Source organism: Trachemys scripta, chromosome 1 (genome assembly GCF_013100865.1).
Source record: "Trachemys scripta elegans isolate TJP31775 chromosome 1, CAS_Tse_1.0, whole genome shotgun sequence".
In the NCBI taxonomy this organism is placed as follows: Eukaryota; Metazoa; Chordata; order Testudines; family Emydidae; genus Trachemys; species Trachemys scripta.
The window spans coordinates 23,661,051-23,680,407 of NC_048298.1; the positions used below are offsets into that span (position 1 = coordinate 23,661,051).

The following is a 19,357-nucleotide window of genomic DNA, read 5'->3' on the forward strand; positions in this document are numbered from 1 at the left end:
GGCTGGGTCCCCAAGGATAACGATAGGCATTTCAACATCCCCAACGGTTATTTTCTGGTCCGGGAAGAAAGTCCCTTCCTCCAGCTTTCGAAACAGACCAGAGTTCCTGAAGATGTCCAGTTTTGGGCCCCACACTACAAGAAGGATGTGGAAAAATTGGAAAGAGTCCAGCGGAGGGCAACAAGAATGATTAGGGAGCTGGAGCACATGACTTATGAGGAGAGGCTGGGGGAACTGGGATTGTTTAGTCTGCAGAAGAGAAGAATGGGGGGGATTTGATAGCTGCTTTCAACTACATGAAAGCGGGTTCCACAGAGGATGGCTCTAGACTGTTCTCAGTGGTACCAGATGACAGAACAAGGAGTAATGATCTCAAGTTACAGTGGGGGAGGTTTAGGTTGGATATTAAGAAAAACTTTTTCACTAGGAGGGTGGTGAAGCACTGGAATGGGTTACCTAGGGAGGTGGTGGAATCTCCTTCCTTAGAGGTTTTTAAGGTCAGGCTTGACAAAGCCCTGGCTGGGATGATTTAGTTGGGAATTGGTCCTGCTTTGAGCAGGGGTTGGACTAGATCTCCTGAGGTCCCTTCCAACCCTGATATTCTATGATGCGAGCATCATGTACCTTTCCCGGCCATCCCACGTTGTTGTTGGTAAAACGTCCCTTGTGATCCACAAGTGCTTTCAGCACCATTGAAAAGTACCCCTTTCGGTTTATGTACTCGCTGGCTTGATGCTCCGGTGCCAAGATAGGGCTATGGGTTCTGTCTATCGCCCCACAGTTAGGGAATCCCATTTCAGCAAAGCCATCCACTATGGCCTGCACATTTACCAGAGTCACTACCCTTGATAGCAGCAGCTCTTTGATTGCATTGGCTACTTGGATCACAGCTGCCCCCACAGTAGATTTGCCCACTCCAAATTGATGCCCGACTGACTGGTAGCTGTCTGGTGTTGCAAACTTCCAGAGGGCTATCGCCACTCGCTTCTCATCTGTGAGGGCTGCTCTCATCTTGGTATTCTGGTGTTTCAGGGCAAGGAAAAGCAAGTCACAAAGTTCCATGAAAGAGCCCTTACGCATGCGAAAGTTTCGCAGCCTCTGGGAATCGTCCCAGACCTACAACACTATGCGGTCCCACCAGTCTGTGCTTGTTTCCCGGGCCCAGAATCGGCGTTCCACGGCATGAACCTGCCCCATTAACACCATGATGTGCACACTGCTGGGGCCCGTACTTTGTGAGAAGTCTATGTCCATGTCCTCATCACTCTCGTCACTGCGCTGCCGATGCCTCCTAGCCTGGTTTTGCTTTTGCAGGTTCTGGTTCTGCATATACTGCAGGATAATTTGCGTGGTGTTTACAGTGCTCATAATTGCCAGGGTGATCTGAGTGGGCTCCATGTTCCTGGTGCTATGACGTCTGCGCTGAAAAAAGGCGCGAAACGATTGTCTGCCATTGTTCTGACGGAGGGAGGGGCAACTGACCACATGGCTTACAGGGAATTAAAATCAACAAAGGGGATGGCTTTGCATCAAGGAGAAACACAAACAACTGTCTCACAGAATGGCTCCCTCAAGGATTGAACTCAAAACCCTGGGTTTAGCAGGCCGTTGATTTCACGGAGGGAGGGAGGTGGGAGCAAATGAATACAAAACAAATCTGGTCTATTTCTTGTTTTGATCCACTCCATCTATCTTATATATCTTAGGCTGACAGCAGACGGTGCAGTACGACTGCTAGCCATCGTCATCTCCTGGCTGCTCACCAGAAGACGGTGCAGTACGACTGCCAGCAGGACTGAGTCTCCAGGAGACGAAACTTGAAAAGGGAACGACCTGGCTGAGTCATGCCCAGGCGCCCCTGACCGACCTCCCCGAGGTCGGATAAAAGAGCACCCAGGAGTATGACTATGGTGGCTACCAGTCGTAATGCACCATCTGCTGCCAAAAGGCAATGAGCTGCTGCTGTGTAGCAATGCAGCCCCACGTCTGCCAGCACCCAGGAGACGTACAGTGACGGTGAGCTGAGTGAAGAGCAACAGAGGGTCCTGTGGCACCTTTGAGACTAACAGAAGTATTGGGAGCATACGCTTTCGTGGGTAAGAACCTCACTTCTTCAGATGCAAGAGCTGAGTGGGCTCCATGCTTGCCGTGGTATAGTGTCTGCACAGGTAACCCAGGAAAAAAGGCGCGAAACGATTGTCTGCAATTGCTTTCACGGAGGGAGGGAGGGAGTGGGAGGCCTGACGACATGTACCCAGAACCACCTGCAACACTGTTTTTGCCCCATCAGGCATTGGGATCTCAACCCAGAATTCCAATGGGCGGTGGAAACTGCGGGAACTGTGGGATAGCTACCCACAGCTACTCACAGTGCAATGCTCTGGAAGTCGACGCTAGCCTCGGTACTGTGGACGCAGTCCGCTGAGTTAATGCACTTAGAGCATTTTGTGTGGGGACACACACAATCGACTGTATAAAAATGATTTCTAAAAAAACAACTTCTATAAATTTGACCTAATTTTGTAGTGTAGACATACCCTCAGAGTAGAATCACACTTTAAACAAACATAGGTTAGCAGCAGCCATGTTAAATTTCCCTGTAGAAAACAACTTAAACATGCTTGTTGCTGTAATGGTCTGTTCTTATTTATCTGGATCTGTTCAAGCTCCAACCCTAATACCTGGAAAGAAAACAAGACTGGGCCAGATTTTCTTCATTCACTTCAGTTTTCTTCTGTTTTTGGTTGTCTCTTTTCCCCTCACTTGTTATCAGTGTCTCTCTTCTGACTTTGCTTTTTCTTTAGGGGGGGGAGGGATAGCTCAGTGGTTTGAGCATTGGCCTGCTAAACCCAGGGTTGTGAGTTCAATCCTTAAGGGGGGCCACTTAGGGATCTGGGGCAAAATCAGTACTTGGTCCTGCTAGTGAAGGCAGGGGGCTGGACTCAATGACCTTTCAAGGTCTCTTCCAGTTATAGGAAATGGGATATCTCCATAAATTTATTTATTTATTTTTATATTTTTTAACAAACCTCTTAAGTTGGGTTTTCTTTTCTAAGAGCCTCCTTTATCTTTTCAAAATATTAGCTCTATGGGGCAGGCAGAAATAAATGTGATGAACATAAGAAAAAATGATTGTTTTGAGAATGTTCTTTAATGCACGGGTGTGTGGTTATCTCAGCCTGTATGTGTAAGAAAAACCTGCCTGCTGGCTCAATGTACCGGTATCTCCTTTTAGATTGCAGGAGTATGGAGCCTGCCTGTGTTTTTCCTATTATTGAGCAGGTCCATATAGTTGTTTGAAACTATTGATTGGATCATTCATTCAAAAAGGAGATTACCCTCAACATTTTGCTTAGCTATTAGGCTCCCAACCTCAGAAATAATTCATTGTACACATAAATAAAAGGTAAAGAAAACGATCACAGCACAGCTTTTCAGAGATTTCAAGTAAATACGTGGTATTTCACTTATTTACAACTATAGCTATGTCGTCTGCGGACAGCTATATGCAACAACAGTAAATAGTTGCCTGTAATGTCCCATGAATCATTGTAAGTACAGTAAAAGTTTATATAAAAGTCATCCTAGTTCTCACTTCCACAAATAAAATACATCAGCAGTTTTAGTTACATACAGGATTCCTGGAAACAAAGAGTTTGATCTGATACTTACCCGTTTTGCTAATATCAGCGTGTCTTCCTTCCCATTCTCTGTCTTGGTACGGAGTCTATCTGTTAGCCGGGAAACTTGCTCATAAATAAAGTCCTTCTCCAACAATTTCTCCTCCTTTTGTACCAGCTGTATTTCTAACTATAATGAGAACAAACACATACACAACGGTGAATGAGTAGGAGTAAGACCTGCTCACAATCACTTTGCAATAGATACATTTTTGCAGACTTGACAGCTTTTTCAAATTGTGTAAAGAAATAGTAACAGCATAAATAACCACTTCAAAATGAATCCTCTCCTGAATGACCAAGACTACAACTCAAGCTCTGTACTGAGACTTGGATTAATTTAGTTTCTGTATTATTGCTTTTATTTAAAACAAAAGGAACTTTCTAGCTCCTTGTGGTTGTAGAGAGAAATCTGAAAAATGTAAGTTCCAAAGTCTCAAAAACCAGAAAGCAAATAAAAAGAATTCAAAATATACATTTTTATAAAAAAGTCTCATGCTGTTTAAGCCACTTTTTGTTGTTGTTGTTATTGGAGACCTGACTTGGGATTTAGGTTGTTTCGGGTTGGCAATACTGGACACATGTGGGCTCACATTAATGCTGCTGTGTTCTGCCCTGACTGTGCTCCTCTGCAGAGCTGCTCCTCACAGCTTTCACATCTGTGTGCCGTGCTGCAGCGCCCACAAGCCCAGCTCAAAGATTTTTTTAACTCTTCGTGTAGAAGTTTTATAAGAAAGAAAAGAAAAGACTGTTTGCATTTCCCAGGGCAAAAGTTCTCCAATTATTTACCATTGTGGGCTGCATATGCAGCTCTCTCTGTTATATGTGGGCTGCATCCACACAATATATATACTATCTATATGGCCCTGATGATGTCACATGGGGCGCGGGTTGAGAACCACAGTTCTAGGGTAATCCAGCCATGTACTGTGATAAATTCTGTTAGACATGCTGTGTTACCTCTTCAATCTTTTTGAACAGTTCAGGTAGTGATGGGTCCTTCCCTTCCAGGGTTCGCTTTCTGTTCTTCCCCTCAGGATCAGCGAAACGTTTCTCCAGACTTTTAATTCTGTCCTTGCACTGAGAATACTACCAAACAAGAAAATATAACTGTCAGGTTTGGGATGGTTTGGTGAGTAAACAAAAAAGCCATTATTGATATGTGATAAACGAAATAGCCAATCACAGATGAGAAATATTAAATGGTCTCATCTCATGAATTACACTGATGTCCTTAGTGATGCTTTGGTCCAATTTTGGCTGATTTATACACTAAGAACCCTACTGAAGTTAATGAGTGGGTATAGGATAGAGTGGCCGGGCACACTTAGCCTTATTTGTGTTTTATCACAGATTAACACAGGCCACCCCAACAGCTATTCACATTTCAAACCCATCTTCAAAAGCTTGTTCATCTGAGGTCTTCCTCACACACAACAAAGTGACCTGGGACTTTTCTATTGGTAAAGCATGCCTCTGGAATGTCAGAGTGCATGACACTAGCCATTTGAGTGACGAGACCCTCCCACATCTCTAGTGTACGCATCAGGAGGGTTGGAAAAAGGCTGCCTCCTTTGACGCCAAGTCCAAGGGGGGGGTTGGAGGAAAGGCGCGTTTTCCTGCTTGGCGTGGCTGGGGGCTTCATAACAGATCCCTTGAGAGCACAGAGGATGGAAAGAGGGCAGAAGGGGAGGCTGCTGTGGGATTACTAAAGTGAGAATTTTCTTTAGGAGAGGACACCATGGTTCTCAGGCAAACCCTGGAAAGATGGAAACTCTTGTCCCTTCACCAAAAAGTGGGGGTTTCATTTCCCTCTTTATCCCTAGACCATTTTTCGAATCATACAAATACACCATATTTTCAGTGCGTTAGTCACTCTGTACCCATCAGATGAGCGCTAACTCAACAGCCCTGTGTCTGAGACCAACTACCTTGTTCTCCAGTGCCTGTCCTAGGAGTGGGAATAGGGACTAGTCATAGACAATACAAAATACAACAAAGGAAGTATATGTGCCACTGCTGAGGCCAAGGATTCACAGCCATGTTGCTGAGACCAGCCCTCTTCTTCTGGCCTCTGCTGCTTGTTGTCTGCTACTGGTACCTGTATTACTCAGAGCAGAGAGGGAAAATGCCTGAGAGTCTGTACTTGTGGAAACCCAGTAACAGAAATTACCCAGAAAGCAAAGAGGCAAAAAAAAAGTTGAAGAGCAGAAATAAAAATGAGACACCGATGCTAGTGATGTCGCTATTAACGCTTATAAGTTGTACAGCAGGTGACATCTTCAGCTCCTTGAACATTGGCGGGCTCCTGTCCAAGAGGCACACCATAGACTCTGACTTCTCATTTCTTCAGCTTAGCTTTCCCGGTCAATAAATTACACACACACGCAAAGAAACAAAACCTTGTAAACTCACCTAGCCAGTGCTGCTGAAGGCTGAACAGAGCCTCTGTGAGCTCAATTTTTGAATATTGGAAGGCATTCAGATCCTATGGTAATGGAAGGCAATAGAAGTAGCTAGCGGAAACACAGGCCAGGACAAGAGACACAGGCCGGGGAGGTGTTGACGGGGGACACAAGACAGCGACAAGGAACAAAGAGGGGACCCGGCAGCAGGGACATATGATTAGGGAACAGGAGTAAAGTTCAGCAGAAGGTAGAGTTCACTATAGGGGAAAAGCTGAAAGAAGTAGGAAGGGATCTGGCACTGGTGTCTGTGGGAGCTGAGGAGTTTGCCCAAAGAGATTTCTGTGGGATTATGAGAGGAGGATGCTGGGGAGAACACATCCCTCATACAAATTCAGAGACAATAGGCAGATGGTGGTGTGCCAATTTTTGTGTGCATTTTGTGTACTCTTCAGCTTAACTTTTCCATCTGGCATGCACATATACATGGTGAGGGGAGAGGTGCCTGATGAGCGTATAAAAAAAGCAGATCACAGACAAAAATAGACAGGTGATTAATTTTTGTAACTCTCGTGATTTTTAAGCCAATCTCTGGATTCTTTTTAGTCTACCGCCTGATGTTTGCACTTGCAGGATTGGCAATACAGTGTTAGTCCATTTTTGCAACATGACATATTTGGTATATCTACAGTAATCTATCACGGGTTAATCTGTTGGGCTATTAATGTTTCAGCACTAACATAAACATGATTCAAATAATTAGGTCTAAAGACGATCCATATACTCTCAGGTGAAAAATTACTAGGGAGATAGCTGTCTTTGGCTCTTTCAGCCACAATGGTTTACCATAAATGAAAAAATATTTAGGCCTAACCACAGGGATAGGTTCACTGGAGGTTCAGTGCTGACCATGTGTTTTTTGATGTGTAGAAATGCAAACACAGATCTGTGAGAGCTGATAGATGTGATGCTATGATAATGATAGCAAGTATCAGAGGGGTAGCCGTGTTAGTCTGTATCCACAAAAACGAGGTGTCTGGTGGCATCTTAAAGACTAACACATTAATTTGGGCATAAACTTTCATGGGTAAACCCCCCCACTTCTTCAGATGCATAAATATGTTAGTCTTTAAGGTGCCACCGGACTCCTCGTTGTTTTTTTGCTATGATAATGGAAAGTCACCAGAACATTCAGTTTTTAAGCACTTTTTTCTTGCGAAAAGGCAGCATACATCTCTTCCTGTTCCAAGAAGTAGCATCACAGAAAAGAACCTTAAAAAGACTTGAAAACTTTTAAAAAAGGGAACTTGCCATTAGACAAACAAGTCAAAATGTAAGATTGCTGTCCCTCCATTTGTCCAATCGTGTTTTGGTTTCAAACATGTGTCACTTGGGTTGGACCCCAGGGGGATTGAGAAATATTTTTGATGATAGTTAACTAGAAACATGAGCACAACAATACACTGAATTTTGCAAAAAAGAAGAATTTCTAAACAAGTCTATGATAAATAACAGGATGTAGCAACAGTTCCAGTTATATTTCACATCTAGGGCTCAATCCTGTAAACCTACTCATCTGTGCAATCCTTATTGATATTGATGAGACTAGTCATGTGAGTAGGGACTACCCACTCAAGAAAGAATTTGCAGGATTGGGTCTCTACTCTATAAATGATGTTTTTGTCAGAGGACAAACCTACCAACTCAGAACAGACACATTTAGAAAGTTTCCCACTAAACTTAAATATAGACTTAAGGGTGTTTTTGAAGTGCAAACATCCCAGATTCTTAAGTATGCATTTAAATGTAATGAAAAAAAGGTTTTATAATGTATTCAAAATAAAAATAATAAGCAGCTTAAATAGTATCAATGCAAAGTTTTCATTGTCACAGGTGAAAGAGAATATATATAGCTATATATGAAGGTACTCAACCCAAGGGTACAAAAAATAAATGGCATGCATGTAAATAACCATGCTAATATATTTGCATAACTGTATGACTATAATCTTCTTTCTTTATTTTCTTCACTCACTTGCCTTATATGTCAGTGTCAGCTGTGGGTAAAACTGTTTCTTGTTTCATAGATTTTACATTTTAAGACCTGAAAGGACCATTCTGATGATCTGTTCGGGCCTCCCGCATAAAACAGGCCATAAATTTTCACCCCATCATGACACTGGATAAATTCTGAGGTTAACACCTTTACCTCTCACTGGTTAGTCCCTCTTTGCTGGCTTAGGAGTGAAGCTGTCTCCTTAAGCACTAAGTGACAGGTTTCAGAGTACATTGGCCAGACTGGACAGTCTCTATGCAAAAGAATAAATGGACACAAATCTGACATCAAGAATTATAACATGCAAAAACCAGTAGGGGAACACTTCAGTCCCCCTAGACACTCAATAACAGGCTTAAAAGTGGCAATTCTTCAACAAAAAAACTTCAAAAACAGACTCAAACAAGAAACTGCAGAACTGGAATTAATTTGCAAACTGGACACCATCAAATTAGGCCTGAATAAAGACTGGGAGTGGATGGGTCACTACAAAAACTAATTTCCCCCTGCTGATACTCACACCTTCTTATCAACTGTTTGAAATGGGCCACCTTGATTACATTGAACTCATTAGCACTACAAAAGTGATTTTTCCTCCCCTCTTGTCAACTGTTGAGAATAGCCCACTTCCACCTTAATTGAATTAGCTCATTAGCACTGACCCCCCAATTGGTAAGGCAACTCCCATCTTTTCATATGTTGTGTATTTATACCTCTCTACTATATTTTCTACTCCATGCAGCTGATGCAGTGGATTTTAGCCCATGAAAACTTATGCCCAAATACATTTGTTAGTCTCTAAGGCGTCTCAAGGACTCCTCATTGTTTTTGCTTAAGCACTAAGTGTCTCAGCAGGTCTGCACTTTGGACCAATTACCATTTAATGCCAAATATTTCTCATTGATGCATGAAGACAAATTAGTGCTCATGGCTCACTTCAGCCCGCAGAACCAGGCCCTGGCTATGCAGTTCCAATTAAAGGTTGTATGGTATTTATACTTTGGTGCAGCCTGGGGTGGAGTCTCACTAGTACCAGAGTTTTTTGTGTGTCAGACACAAGAACTTCTAAGCATTTTTAGCATTAGATGCCTAACACCAGGGCCGCCCAGGGCAGCCAAAAAAAAAAAAAAAAAGCCGTGATCGCAATCTGCAGTGGCAATTCGGCGGGAGGTCCTTCGCTACGAGCGGGAGTGAGGGACCATCCACCGAATTGCCGCCGAATAGCTTGACCTGCCGCCCCTCTCCAGAGCGGCTGCCCCAAACACCTGCTTGCCAGGCTGGTGCCAGGAGCCGGCCCTGCCTAACACTGACAGTAGCTAAAGCATCTAATCCTAATTATTATTATTTGATACTTGACGTGCTGCTAGTTTCTGATCTCTATTGCTAGTAGCTCATCTGGCATTAGACATTAGAATCTACTGAACTCTAATGCTAGAGATGCATGTGACGAGAGTGGCAGGGGTGACGAGAGGAGGAAAAGTGGTGGGTGTAATAAGAGGGGATGGCAGTAAAGTATAGTACTTTAGAAGAATAGTAAAGAGTTGGAATAAAAAGTGGGTAGCAAAGGTTGAGAAGTAACAAGAAGGGAAAAGAAGAAGTAGAAAAGGGGAAGAGAAGATCACAGGCAACAGAAGAAAGAAAAAACAGAGAAATGAACACAGAAAAGAGATACTTAATATTATTTGTATTATAGAAGCATTTAGCCCCTACCAGAAATCGGGGTCTCATTGTGCTTGTGAGAGATGGAGCCTATTTCGAAAAATTTACAGTTTAAACAGACAAGACAGACAAAGGGTGGGAGAAAGGGCATGTTGCTATTCCTATCTTACAAATAGGGCACTGAGGCACGGAGAAATTAAGGCCAAGATCTTCAATGGTATTTAGGCTCCTAACTTCCATTGAAATAAATGAAAGTTAGGAGCTTCAATACCTTGGAGGATCTGGGCCTAAGTGATTTGTCCAAAGTCACATAGGAAGTCTGTGGCAGAGCCAACAATTGAACCCAGAGCTCCTAAAGCCTAGTCCAGTGCATTAACCATAAAACCATTTTCCCTAGAGACAAGGGACCGACTCAGGGACTGAATTTGGTTTGGTGTCACTGATTGGATTCAAGGCTGAATCAGTATTAAGGGTCAGATTTGGATCCACTACATTGGGTCAATATCTTGTGCAAATAACTATTCTTGAAAGACACTTGGTACATCTGAACTGGAAGCACATACTAGAACACTTATGAGTTTGAACCCAACCAGGGACCAAAGCCCCAGGGACAGACTCACATCAAGTCCAGAGATTCAAATTCAGCAACCCACCCCAAAATTCTGAGTTTGGATTACAGGTTATAGTTTTCATCCATATCTAGGAGGTACACAAAACAAACAGAATGTGTCTCACCAGAGACAGTGCCTATTGTCCATCTCAGATGAGGAGTGTTGACTCCAGAAGAGCTAATTGGGACATCAGAAAGTGGCAGAAGTAATGAGAGAGTTGGATCAACTGGCCTACAGTAAGAACAAAATTGAGACATGACCTCTTGCTTTTAAAATTCTGATGACTCATTATTTGCCATTGGTCACTGGAACAATCTCCCACTTGGGAAAATTTCGGAAACGTACCCTGTCATCAATATCATGCCCATTCACTGCTTTCTGATTTTATGCTGATTTTATTACATGAGAAACTAAAAACCCAAAAAACAGCAATAGTCTCTCTTTACATAAGCCTTTATGCTTGGTGAGAATCACCATGAAGGAGAAGCTACAGGATGTTTACAATTTCTGCTACAGTATCAACCCAAAGTTTCAGAACTGACTTTGCTTCAGTTCAGGAAACAACACCTCTGTGTTTTGTCACTGCACTTGCCTGGTTGGCTCACCATATCATTTCGAATCTCAGCTGAAAAATCTTTATTTCCTCTGGCTCATTTCCATAGTTTCTCACTCCCTTTATTCATTATGTAACTCTATAGCTCAATTAATTAGAGTACCCCTATAAAGTTCTTTGGCGTACAGTTTTATGAAAAACTCTATACAAAGCTGTATTCTCTTAGCTATACAAGCAATTTTCCTGAAAGAGCAGAGGTCATAGAATAGTGCAGTGCTATCTTACAATGAGTCACAATCTCTAGTCTATGCAACTACTAGCAGCACTGATGCACCATAAATTACAATTCTGTACAGAAGCAAACAGAATATGTATGGAAAAGATTACCATCTGGAGATAAGGTCAGAAGTAAATGAGCCATTTCAGAAAGCAAAGGAAGAATGTCCACAACACTACAGCTTGTTAATTGTTCAATGTCATTTTGTAATGAGAGCTAAAACTCTCACTGTTTCTGTATGGAGGAACACGTACATGGATTATATCATAGTAGGCAGCATAGTCTCCAGAGTAGGTTTAAGGTCAAGTATTTTCAGTGAATTGAGCTACTATTTTGCAAAGTGGAAAGGCTGAAGAAAGACACAGCCAATACGTTTTTGACTAATTTCAGACAGTGCCTGTTTTTATATGATGTCTTATGTCTATCTTACAGTTTAACTGTGCTGAAGTTTAAAGCAACATTATTTTTATCTTAGGCCCCAACCACTTCAGCAAGCGTGTAAGTTTAATCGTGTGAACTGACTGAAATCAATAGGACTACTAACTTTCTTAAAGTTACGCACATGCTTAACTGGATTGGCACCTTAATGTTTTGTCAGTTTGTGTCAACCATATTGTTCACACTGTAGCTTTTCTAACGGAATGAATTTAAATTCCCACAACTGTGATTTAATTTCTTTTATCAGAACACAGAGCAGTACAAACTGAAACAATGTATTTATTTTAAAAAAATGAAAATAAAACCAACCCCTCCCAGAAATTAGTTCTCTAATTCTACCTACCTGAATCTGAAGTACCACCAGATCTGCATCCAAGGCATTCTTCATTGGCAGCATTTTCAGGGACAACTCAATCTGTCTCTTTTTCTCAGCTAGCTTCAGGTTCAGAAATCTGATCTTTTCATCCATGACTTGTATCTCGATATCTCCATTTCTACTCATCATCTCCTGAATGTTTATTTTTTCATAGAAAATACATACTTCTTCCTCTCGCTCTATGAGCAAAACACCACTGCAATAGACCCAAAATGAAAAGTTAAAGTCAGGTTTTAAAATTTACCATTTACATTCAGTGTTAGTACCATTCAAGAATGCAAGTGGCAGATTTTAGCACTAGCAATAATCTCTGAAAATGTGCACAGATTTCACAAAATCCCTATTTAATCCTTTGCAGTATTATTAACCAGTGACAAAAATGTTCATATCTGTGAGAATTAGTGGACATAGAACTGTAAACATAACCTATGTGCTGGTCTCCCAGCATACTTTTTTGACAATTATATTGCCTTCTATGGAAGTTATTTAAAGAACAGGTTATCTGGTCAGTGATATTCATCTCTTGTGCCTTCTCATACCACAGAGGTGGGCAAACTTTTTGGCCCAAGGGCCATATCTGGGTATGGAAATTGTATGGCAGGCCATGAATGCTCATGAAATTGGGGTGCGAGAGGGGGTGAGGGCTCTGGGGTGGGGCCAGAAATTAGGAGTTCAGGGTGTGGGAAGGGGCTATGGTCTGGGGCAATGGGTTGGGGTGTGAGGGGGGATGAGGACTCCAGCTGGGGGTGTGGGCTCTGGGGTGGGGCTGGGAATGAGAGATTGGGGGTGCAGGAGGGTGCTCTGGGCTGGGACCGAGGGGCTTAGAGGACAGAAGGGGGACCAGGGCTAGGGCAGGGGGTTGGGGGCACAGGAGGGGGTCAGGGGTGCAGGCTCCGGGTGGTGCTTACCTCAAGCAGCTCCCTGAAGCAGCGGCATGTCCCTCCTCCAGCTCCTATGCGTAGGGGCAGCCAGGGGGCTCCGCACTCTTCCCTGTCTGCAGGCACTGCCCCTGCAGCTCCCATTGGCCACGGTTCCTGGCCAATGGGAGCTGCGGGGGTGGCGCTTGGGGCAGGGGCAGCGTGCAGAGCCCCTGGCTGCACCTACACATAGGAGCCGGAGGGGGGACATGCCATTGTTTCTGGGAGCTGTGCGGAGCCACGGCATGGAGCAGGGCAAGCCCTGGGTCCAGCTCCCCAGTGGGAGCTTGAGGGCCAGATTAAAACATCTGAAGGGCCGGATGTGGCCCCTGGGCCGAAGTTTGCCAACCCCTGTCACACACATCTGTGCACTTACACACAAACAGGGCAGGATGATATTAAGCTCTCAAGGGATTCAACAGACAATACAGTTATTATAGATATTATTCTGTGGGTTGTACAATGTAACCAATGAAGAAATGCCAAAGAACTGTATTATGTAATGCACAGGTTTCTCACCCGCAATGCAGATATTGCCATTCTAGTGAGGCCAAATTCCAGGTAGCATTCCTGGTTAGAAGGTTTCCTCCTTTTAAAAATATCGCTGATACAAGGAAACAAACAAAAATAACTTTGGCTAATGGTAGGCCTGTTCCAGGACTATTTTTCATTTCAAAATTTAAACATAAAACTATGGCCAGTTTATATTTATAGGCAAAATACAACAGTATCTTCAGCCGGAACTCTTGGTTGAAAAGGGACCCTCCCCAACCCGGTGAAAATGAGTAAGTGAGTGAGGATAGGGGACAGTGAGTTATGGAGGGAGGGGGGATGGAGTGAGTGGGGTGAGGCCTCGGAGAAGGGGCGGGGCATGGGTGTTCAGTTTTGTGTGATTAGAAAGTCGGCAACCCTATCTATAACAATAAACTGCAGATGGACACCAGAACTAGATCCTATGAAGAAATGGTGTCTTTCATCAGTTGCTGGTTACCATTTTAAATAGGTGAAATGTCGTGGAAGTGATGCAAGGTGTTTTATGTGTCAAATTACCCTGTTTCTTACCTCTCATTTCGACGCAGAACAGCCCTTTCATATTTTTTGCGTAGCTGCACCATTTCCTCTTCAATGTGGGTGAGCATATTGGTGAGTCTGTCAACATCCAGTAACTGTTGCTCTCTCTTTTCCTTCATCTCTTGCAGAGTTGCAATAACTTTGCAGACATCGCTTTGGATGCTGTCTTTAATTGCAATATTATTTGAATGCTTCAGAAGGTTTTTCTGTAGTTTTCTTTAATAAAAGCGACAGAGAAAAGGGAAAGATTTTTGTAATTTCAATTCACTTAATATAACAGAACTTGACCTTTATCCTCAGTTATACTAAATCCCTTTACACCTCTCTGGTAGTACACAGGAGCATTAAAAGGGGTGGAAACAACCCTCTGAGAATGCCCTTTATGCAGAGGGCCTCCCAACTCTGTATGGAACTGGATAAGGGCTCTACAATTTTTTCATCCCTAGTCCCTCAGAATAAGAGGTGTGTCAGTACAGAGGAGGGCTATGCACTATGACTATTGTGATAAACTCAGGACAGACAGCAGCAAGGTAGGGGGGTGGGGGGTAGAAAATAGTTCCAGAAGCTTAAAAGGCCCTCCTCCCTATCAACTGAGGAGAGGTAACTACAGGTCAATCCGGTTCAGCTGGGAAGGGGTTACCAGAGAATCAATTAGGATCAGCTGAGAGGGAATTACCTGAGGTCAATTAGGACCAGCTGATTCCAACTAAGGACTGCCTGAGACCTTTTTAAACCCTCCCCTGTTGGGAGAAGGGGAGAGAGAGAAGGAATCCTGCTGATAGTAGGTTAGTAGCAGTGAGCCTCACCAGGAGGAGAGGCTGCATTCCCTCCCATAAGGGAGAAAAACAAGCTAAACAGACTGGTGGAGAGAAGGAATGGACTTCCTTGGTGAAACCAAGAGGTTTTACCCAAGTCTGTCTCACCAAGGCTAAAAGCAATGGAGGCTGGTGAGACCAAGAAGGTACCTTGCCACACTATTCTCAGCCTCCTAGGGTGCCACAGGAGATAAAGTCATAGGAAATAACACTTGTGCAAAATTTTCTAAATATATATAAAGTCTATCTCTATTTAAATAATAATACTGAAATGATATCTTGCACTGTTCTAGTACCTTTAATTCAAAGATCTCCAAGTGTTTTATAAACAATAAACATTAATCATTCCTCACCTCACTCTCATGAGGGAGAAAAGTATTAACATCCCCATTTTACAGATGAATAAACTGATGTAAAGAGAGGTTGAGTGCTAAAGTAAGATCAAATTGTGAATCAGAGGTAGAATGAGAATAAAAACTAAAACTCATACTTCCTAGAGATCTGTATTCTCTAACCACTGGATGATGCTCCCTCACTGATAAGGTGGATTTCAGTTGTCACGAGGTCCATTCTGCTAAATTGCTAATAAGATGGTATTTAGAATTACTTTACTCCATCTGGAGTGAGTATCATTGCTAGTTCAAATACCTATTTGTCTCTGTTATGAAGAAATTAATCTTAACAGACACAAGAGGCTTTACAGGAGGAAGTGTGATCTCATGGTTTGGTCTCCTGGATTCTATTCTTGACTTTGCCATTGAGTAGCTCCATGCCATAGGATGTCACTAAGCCTCTCTGCCTTAGTTTCCCCTCATCTAAGTAGGGATAATAAGACTTCTCTACTTCACAAGGTGCTATGAGATTTATTTAAATATTTGTAAAGAAAATTGAGATAGATGCTGTTACAGAAGTATAAAGTATTAAATATTTTGTGGATGAACTATTTGCTTTGCGGACACATTCAATACATTCGTTCCCTAAACTGCGTAGACTGCAGCAGGCCAGTGACAGTAGGGTGTTAAATCCTGTTTCCCATGCAAAGACCAAGTAAATAAGCCTGGCACGAGGCAGGTCCATGTCACTTGGGTAAGAACGAATCTTGTTCCCAGGAGGTGGAACTGTGCAGCTACTAAAGCGTCAGTAGCTCTGGCTCTATGGAGTGCAAGGGCCACTGATTATGAACAGAGGCAGATCCAATGTCCTTATTCCACTCCTCTCCTGACCTGCTTGGCTCTCAAACCCAGCTGTATAGAGTTGCAAATACAAGAAGAGCTCCACAGTTCACAGAGTGTAGACTCCCTGAATGGGCTCTTGAGATCCTGCCAACACACAATGGAATCACAGCAGCATCTGGGGCTCTCTGTGACTGAGGAGAATGGGGCAAGTTTTGCCTCATAATGAACAAGTCCCACTTTACAACACCATCCACTGATAAATAATGATATCCTAAGCCTTCAGAGTTGAAGGAATTCTGGACTGTTATTCAAAGGAAATATTTACTTTGACACTCACCTTTCTTTAATTATAACATTGCTCCTTAAAATTTCCATCTCATTCTCTAGCATTTTTACCCGCTCTTTAATTTCAGTTGTTTTCTGGCGAGCAGTGTGCACCAGGTTTACACATTTATTTCTCTCATTTCGAATAATGTCATACATTTTAGCAAATCCTTTGAGTCTGAAAAAAGGCAAGTATTTCAGGAAATGGTTATTATAATGCTTATACATAAATCATTTAAATGGATTATTGCTTTAGAAAAAGTGTTATTTCATCTAGTGTATTGTTATAATTTTCTTACTGCCTTTGGATTTCTTTCTTGTTCTTCTTATATTCCCTTATTTCAAGTTCCTTTGTTTTTATCTCTTTAATAATGTTGTGGAGCCTTATCTGAAATATAAATAGCATTGAACATTTTTGATAGTTCAGGATCTGAAAAGAAATTCCAAATATGAAATTGCGTTGAAGAAACTTGTTTATGTCATCTTAAATGACACAGGACGGTTACAAAAACTTAATTTTCATAGATAAGAAGGAAGCAGTGAGATTTTCTAAAGCACCTTGGCACCTAAATTTCCTTCATTGTCTTTTCAGAAAAAGGATGAGAAATAAGAGAGAGCAAAGCAGCAATGAAGACAGCACAAGAAAGAACTATAGGAAGGAGATGGAGAAAGAAAGTCTATTGCTCTCTCTCTCATTTCTCACAAGAATTGGCCAGGGCAACCAGTTCACAACTCTTCTGTCTTGAGGCCTGCTGTTTCCATTCCTCAGCCTATCATTTCCTTTATGATGTGATTGTTCTGGTAAAGACATGTCTTGAAGTTGAGTCCTGGGACTCCTGGCAGGAAGTAAATTGCAGTTCTCTAGCTTTCCCCAACAGAAAAGCTTCTTTACTCTGGGTTTGTATTGGTCCCTACTCTTTCCTGGCTTTCAAACAATCATGGACGATTGCTTGGAATGGTACATTTCTAGGTTCTTCTTTAGAGCCCTGGATCTTCTGAACTTAGTTACTTCCAGAACTATAATCGCCCGAGTTTATTAACCTTTAAGGTGCACTGCAAGGCCTTTCTTTTCTTCATTGTCCATGATGGATGGGAGTTGGGTGGACTGGCTGGATGTAGTGTGGGACTCTGGATATTGTTTGTATGGTGCAGACCCGTTGACAGCAATTCGGGGACCCAGGGCCATCCCTAGGGAGGTGTGGGGCTGGGGGCGGAAGTGACGAATCTGTCACTTCCGGGACTGACCTGTCATTTTCGGGACTGACCGCGCTGGCCAATCACGCCAGCCCGCAGGGCCCCCGCAAAGCGCGGGGCTTGGAGCGGTCACCACCCCACGTACGCTTAGGAGTCCTGTGACCCACCCGGGCGATTTAAAAGGGCCCTGGGCTCCCGACCACTGCTGCCGCTACCACGGCAGCGGTGAGGGCCAGGGGCCCCCAGGCCATTTTCAATCACCCGGGTCCCCAGGCAATTCTCCCTTTTGTTCCCCGCCCCGGTCAGCATGCTTGATGTGGTGCATTAAGTGGTTATATTTATGCGCTTACTGGGATATTTTGATCTGATCTGGGGAAACTGATGTATCTGTTTATTTAAAGTATTTTTAAAAGATTGTCAAGGGTGCTGAGAGCACTGGACAGGCACTCTTATTATTTTCAAAAATCCAAATAGATAGATAGGTAGGTGGGTAGATAGATTTTGGCCTCCCTGGTTGTTTCTATGAACAGAAGCTAATATTTGGCATGAATTATGAAACATCGTAGCATATATGCAATGACACAGTGCAAGTAAATTGCAGACAGCAACCCAATGCACAGTAAGAAGGAAGTGACTGCAAAGGGAGCTCACAAAATTGGATGGATGGGCAACAACATGGCAGATGAAATTCAATGCTGATAAATTCAAAGTAATGCACTTTGGAAAACATAATCCCAATTATACATATAAAATGATGGGGTTTAAATTAGCTGTTACCACTCAAGAAAGATCTTGGAGTCATTGTGGATAGTTCTCTGAAAACATCCACTCAATGTGCAGCAGCAGTCTAAAAAGCTAACCGAATGTTGGGAATCATTAGGAAAGGGATAGATAATAAGACAGAAAATATCATACTGCCACTATATAAATCCATGCTATACTCACATCTTGAATATTGCGTGCAGATCTGGTCATCCAAAAAAGATATATTGGAATTGGAAAAGGTACAGAAAAGGGTCTGGTTAGGGGTATGGAACAGCTTCTATATGAGGAGAGATTAAGAAGATGTTCAGCTTGGAAAAGAGATGACTAAGGGGGGATATGATAGAGGTCTATAAAATCATGACTGCTGTGGAGAAAGTAAATAAGGAAGTGTTACTTACTCCTTCTCATAACACAAGAACTTGGGGGCACCAAATGAAATTAATAGGCAGCAGGTTTAAAAAGAACAAAAGGATGTATTTCTTCACACAACGCACAGTCAACCTGTGGAACCTTGTGCTAGAGGATGTTGTGAAGGCCAAAACTATAACAGGTTTCAAAAAAGAACTAGATAAGTTCATGGAGGATCTGTCCATCAATGGCTATTAGCCAGGATGGGCAGGGATTCAAAACCACGCTCTGAAGTGTCCGTAGCCTCACTTTGCCAGAAGCTGGGAATGGACGACATGGGATGGATCACTTGATGATTATATGTTCTGTTCATTCCTTCTGAAGCACCTGGCATTGACCACTATTGAAAGAAAGGATACTGGGCTAGATGGACCATAGGCCTGACCTAGTTTGGCTGTTCTTATGCTCCATTCTAGTTTGCTCTTTTATACCAGAAGTAACATCAGGAATTACATTCTACAATGTGTCAGGAAAAATTGGACTGTCCCCTGCATTTGGAATGAGGGACGATCCTATTCTTCTTTGGATACTCATGTCTTTGTGAAGTATGATATGCAACTTCTGTGATCTGAATTTCTAGACTGAGGTATCTAGATTCTGTCCCATTATTTTATAGTTTGTTCTTGTTTTGAC

General features: G+C 42.7%; 1 protein-coding gene across 1 annotated transcript in view; it reads right to left on the minus strand.

Annotated features, from left to right (window-relative positions):
• CCDC146 (coiled-coil domain containing 146) overlaps positions 1 to 19,357 on the minus strand; it is a 122,704-nt gene that overhangs the window by 5,777 nt on the left and 97,570 nt on the right. Inside the window, exons 12-17 of the mRNA XM_034765982.1 lie at positions 16,657 to 16,745; positions 16,371 to 16,535; positions 14,035 to 14,259; positions 12,023 to 12,251; positions 4,641 to 4,769; positions 3,673 to 3,810 (exon numbers count right to left, since the gene is read on the minus strand). Coding sequence (XP_034621873.1) covers positions 3,673 to 3,810; positions 4,641 to 4,769; positions 12,023 to 12,251; positions 14,035 to 14,259; positions 16,371 to 16,535; positions 16,657 to 16,745 — 975 coding nt within the window. The remainder of the gene's footprint in view (positions 1 to 3,672; positions 3,811 to 4,640; positions 4,770 to 12,022; positions 12,252 to 14,034; positions 14,260 to 16,370; positions 16,536 to 16,656; positions 16,746 to 19,357) is intronic.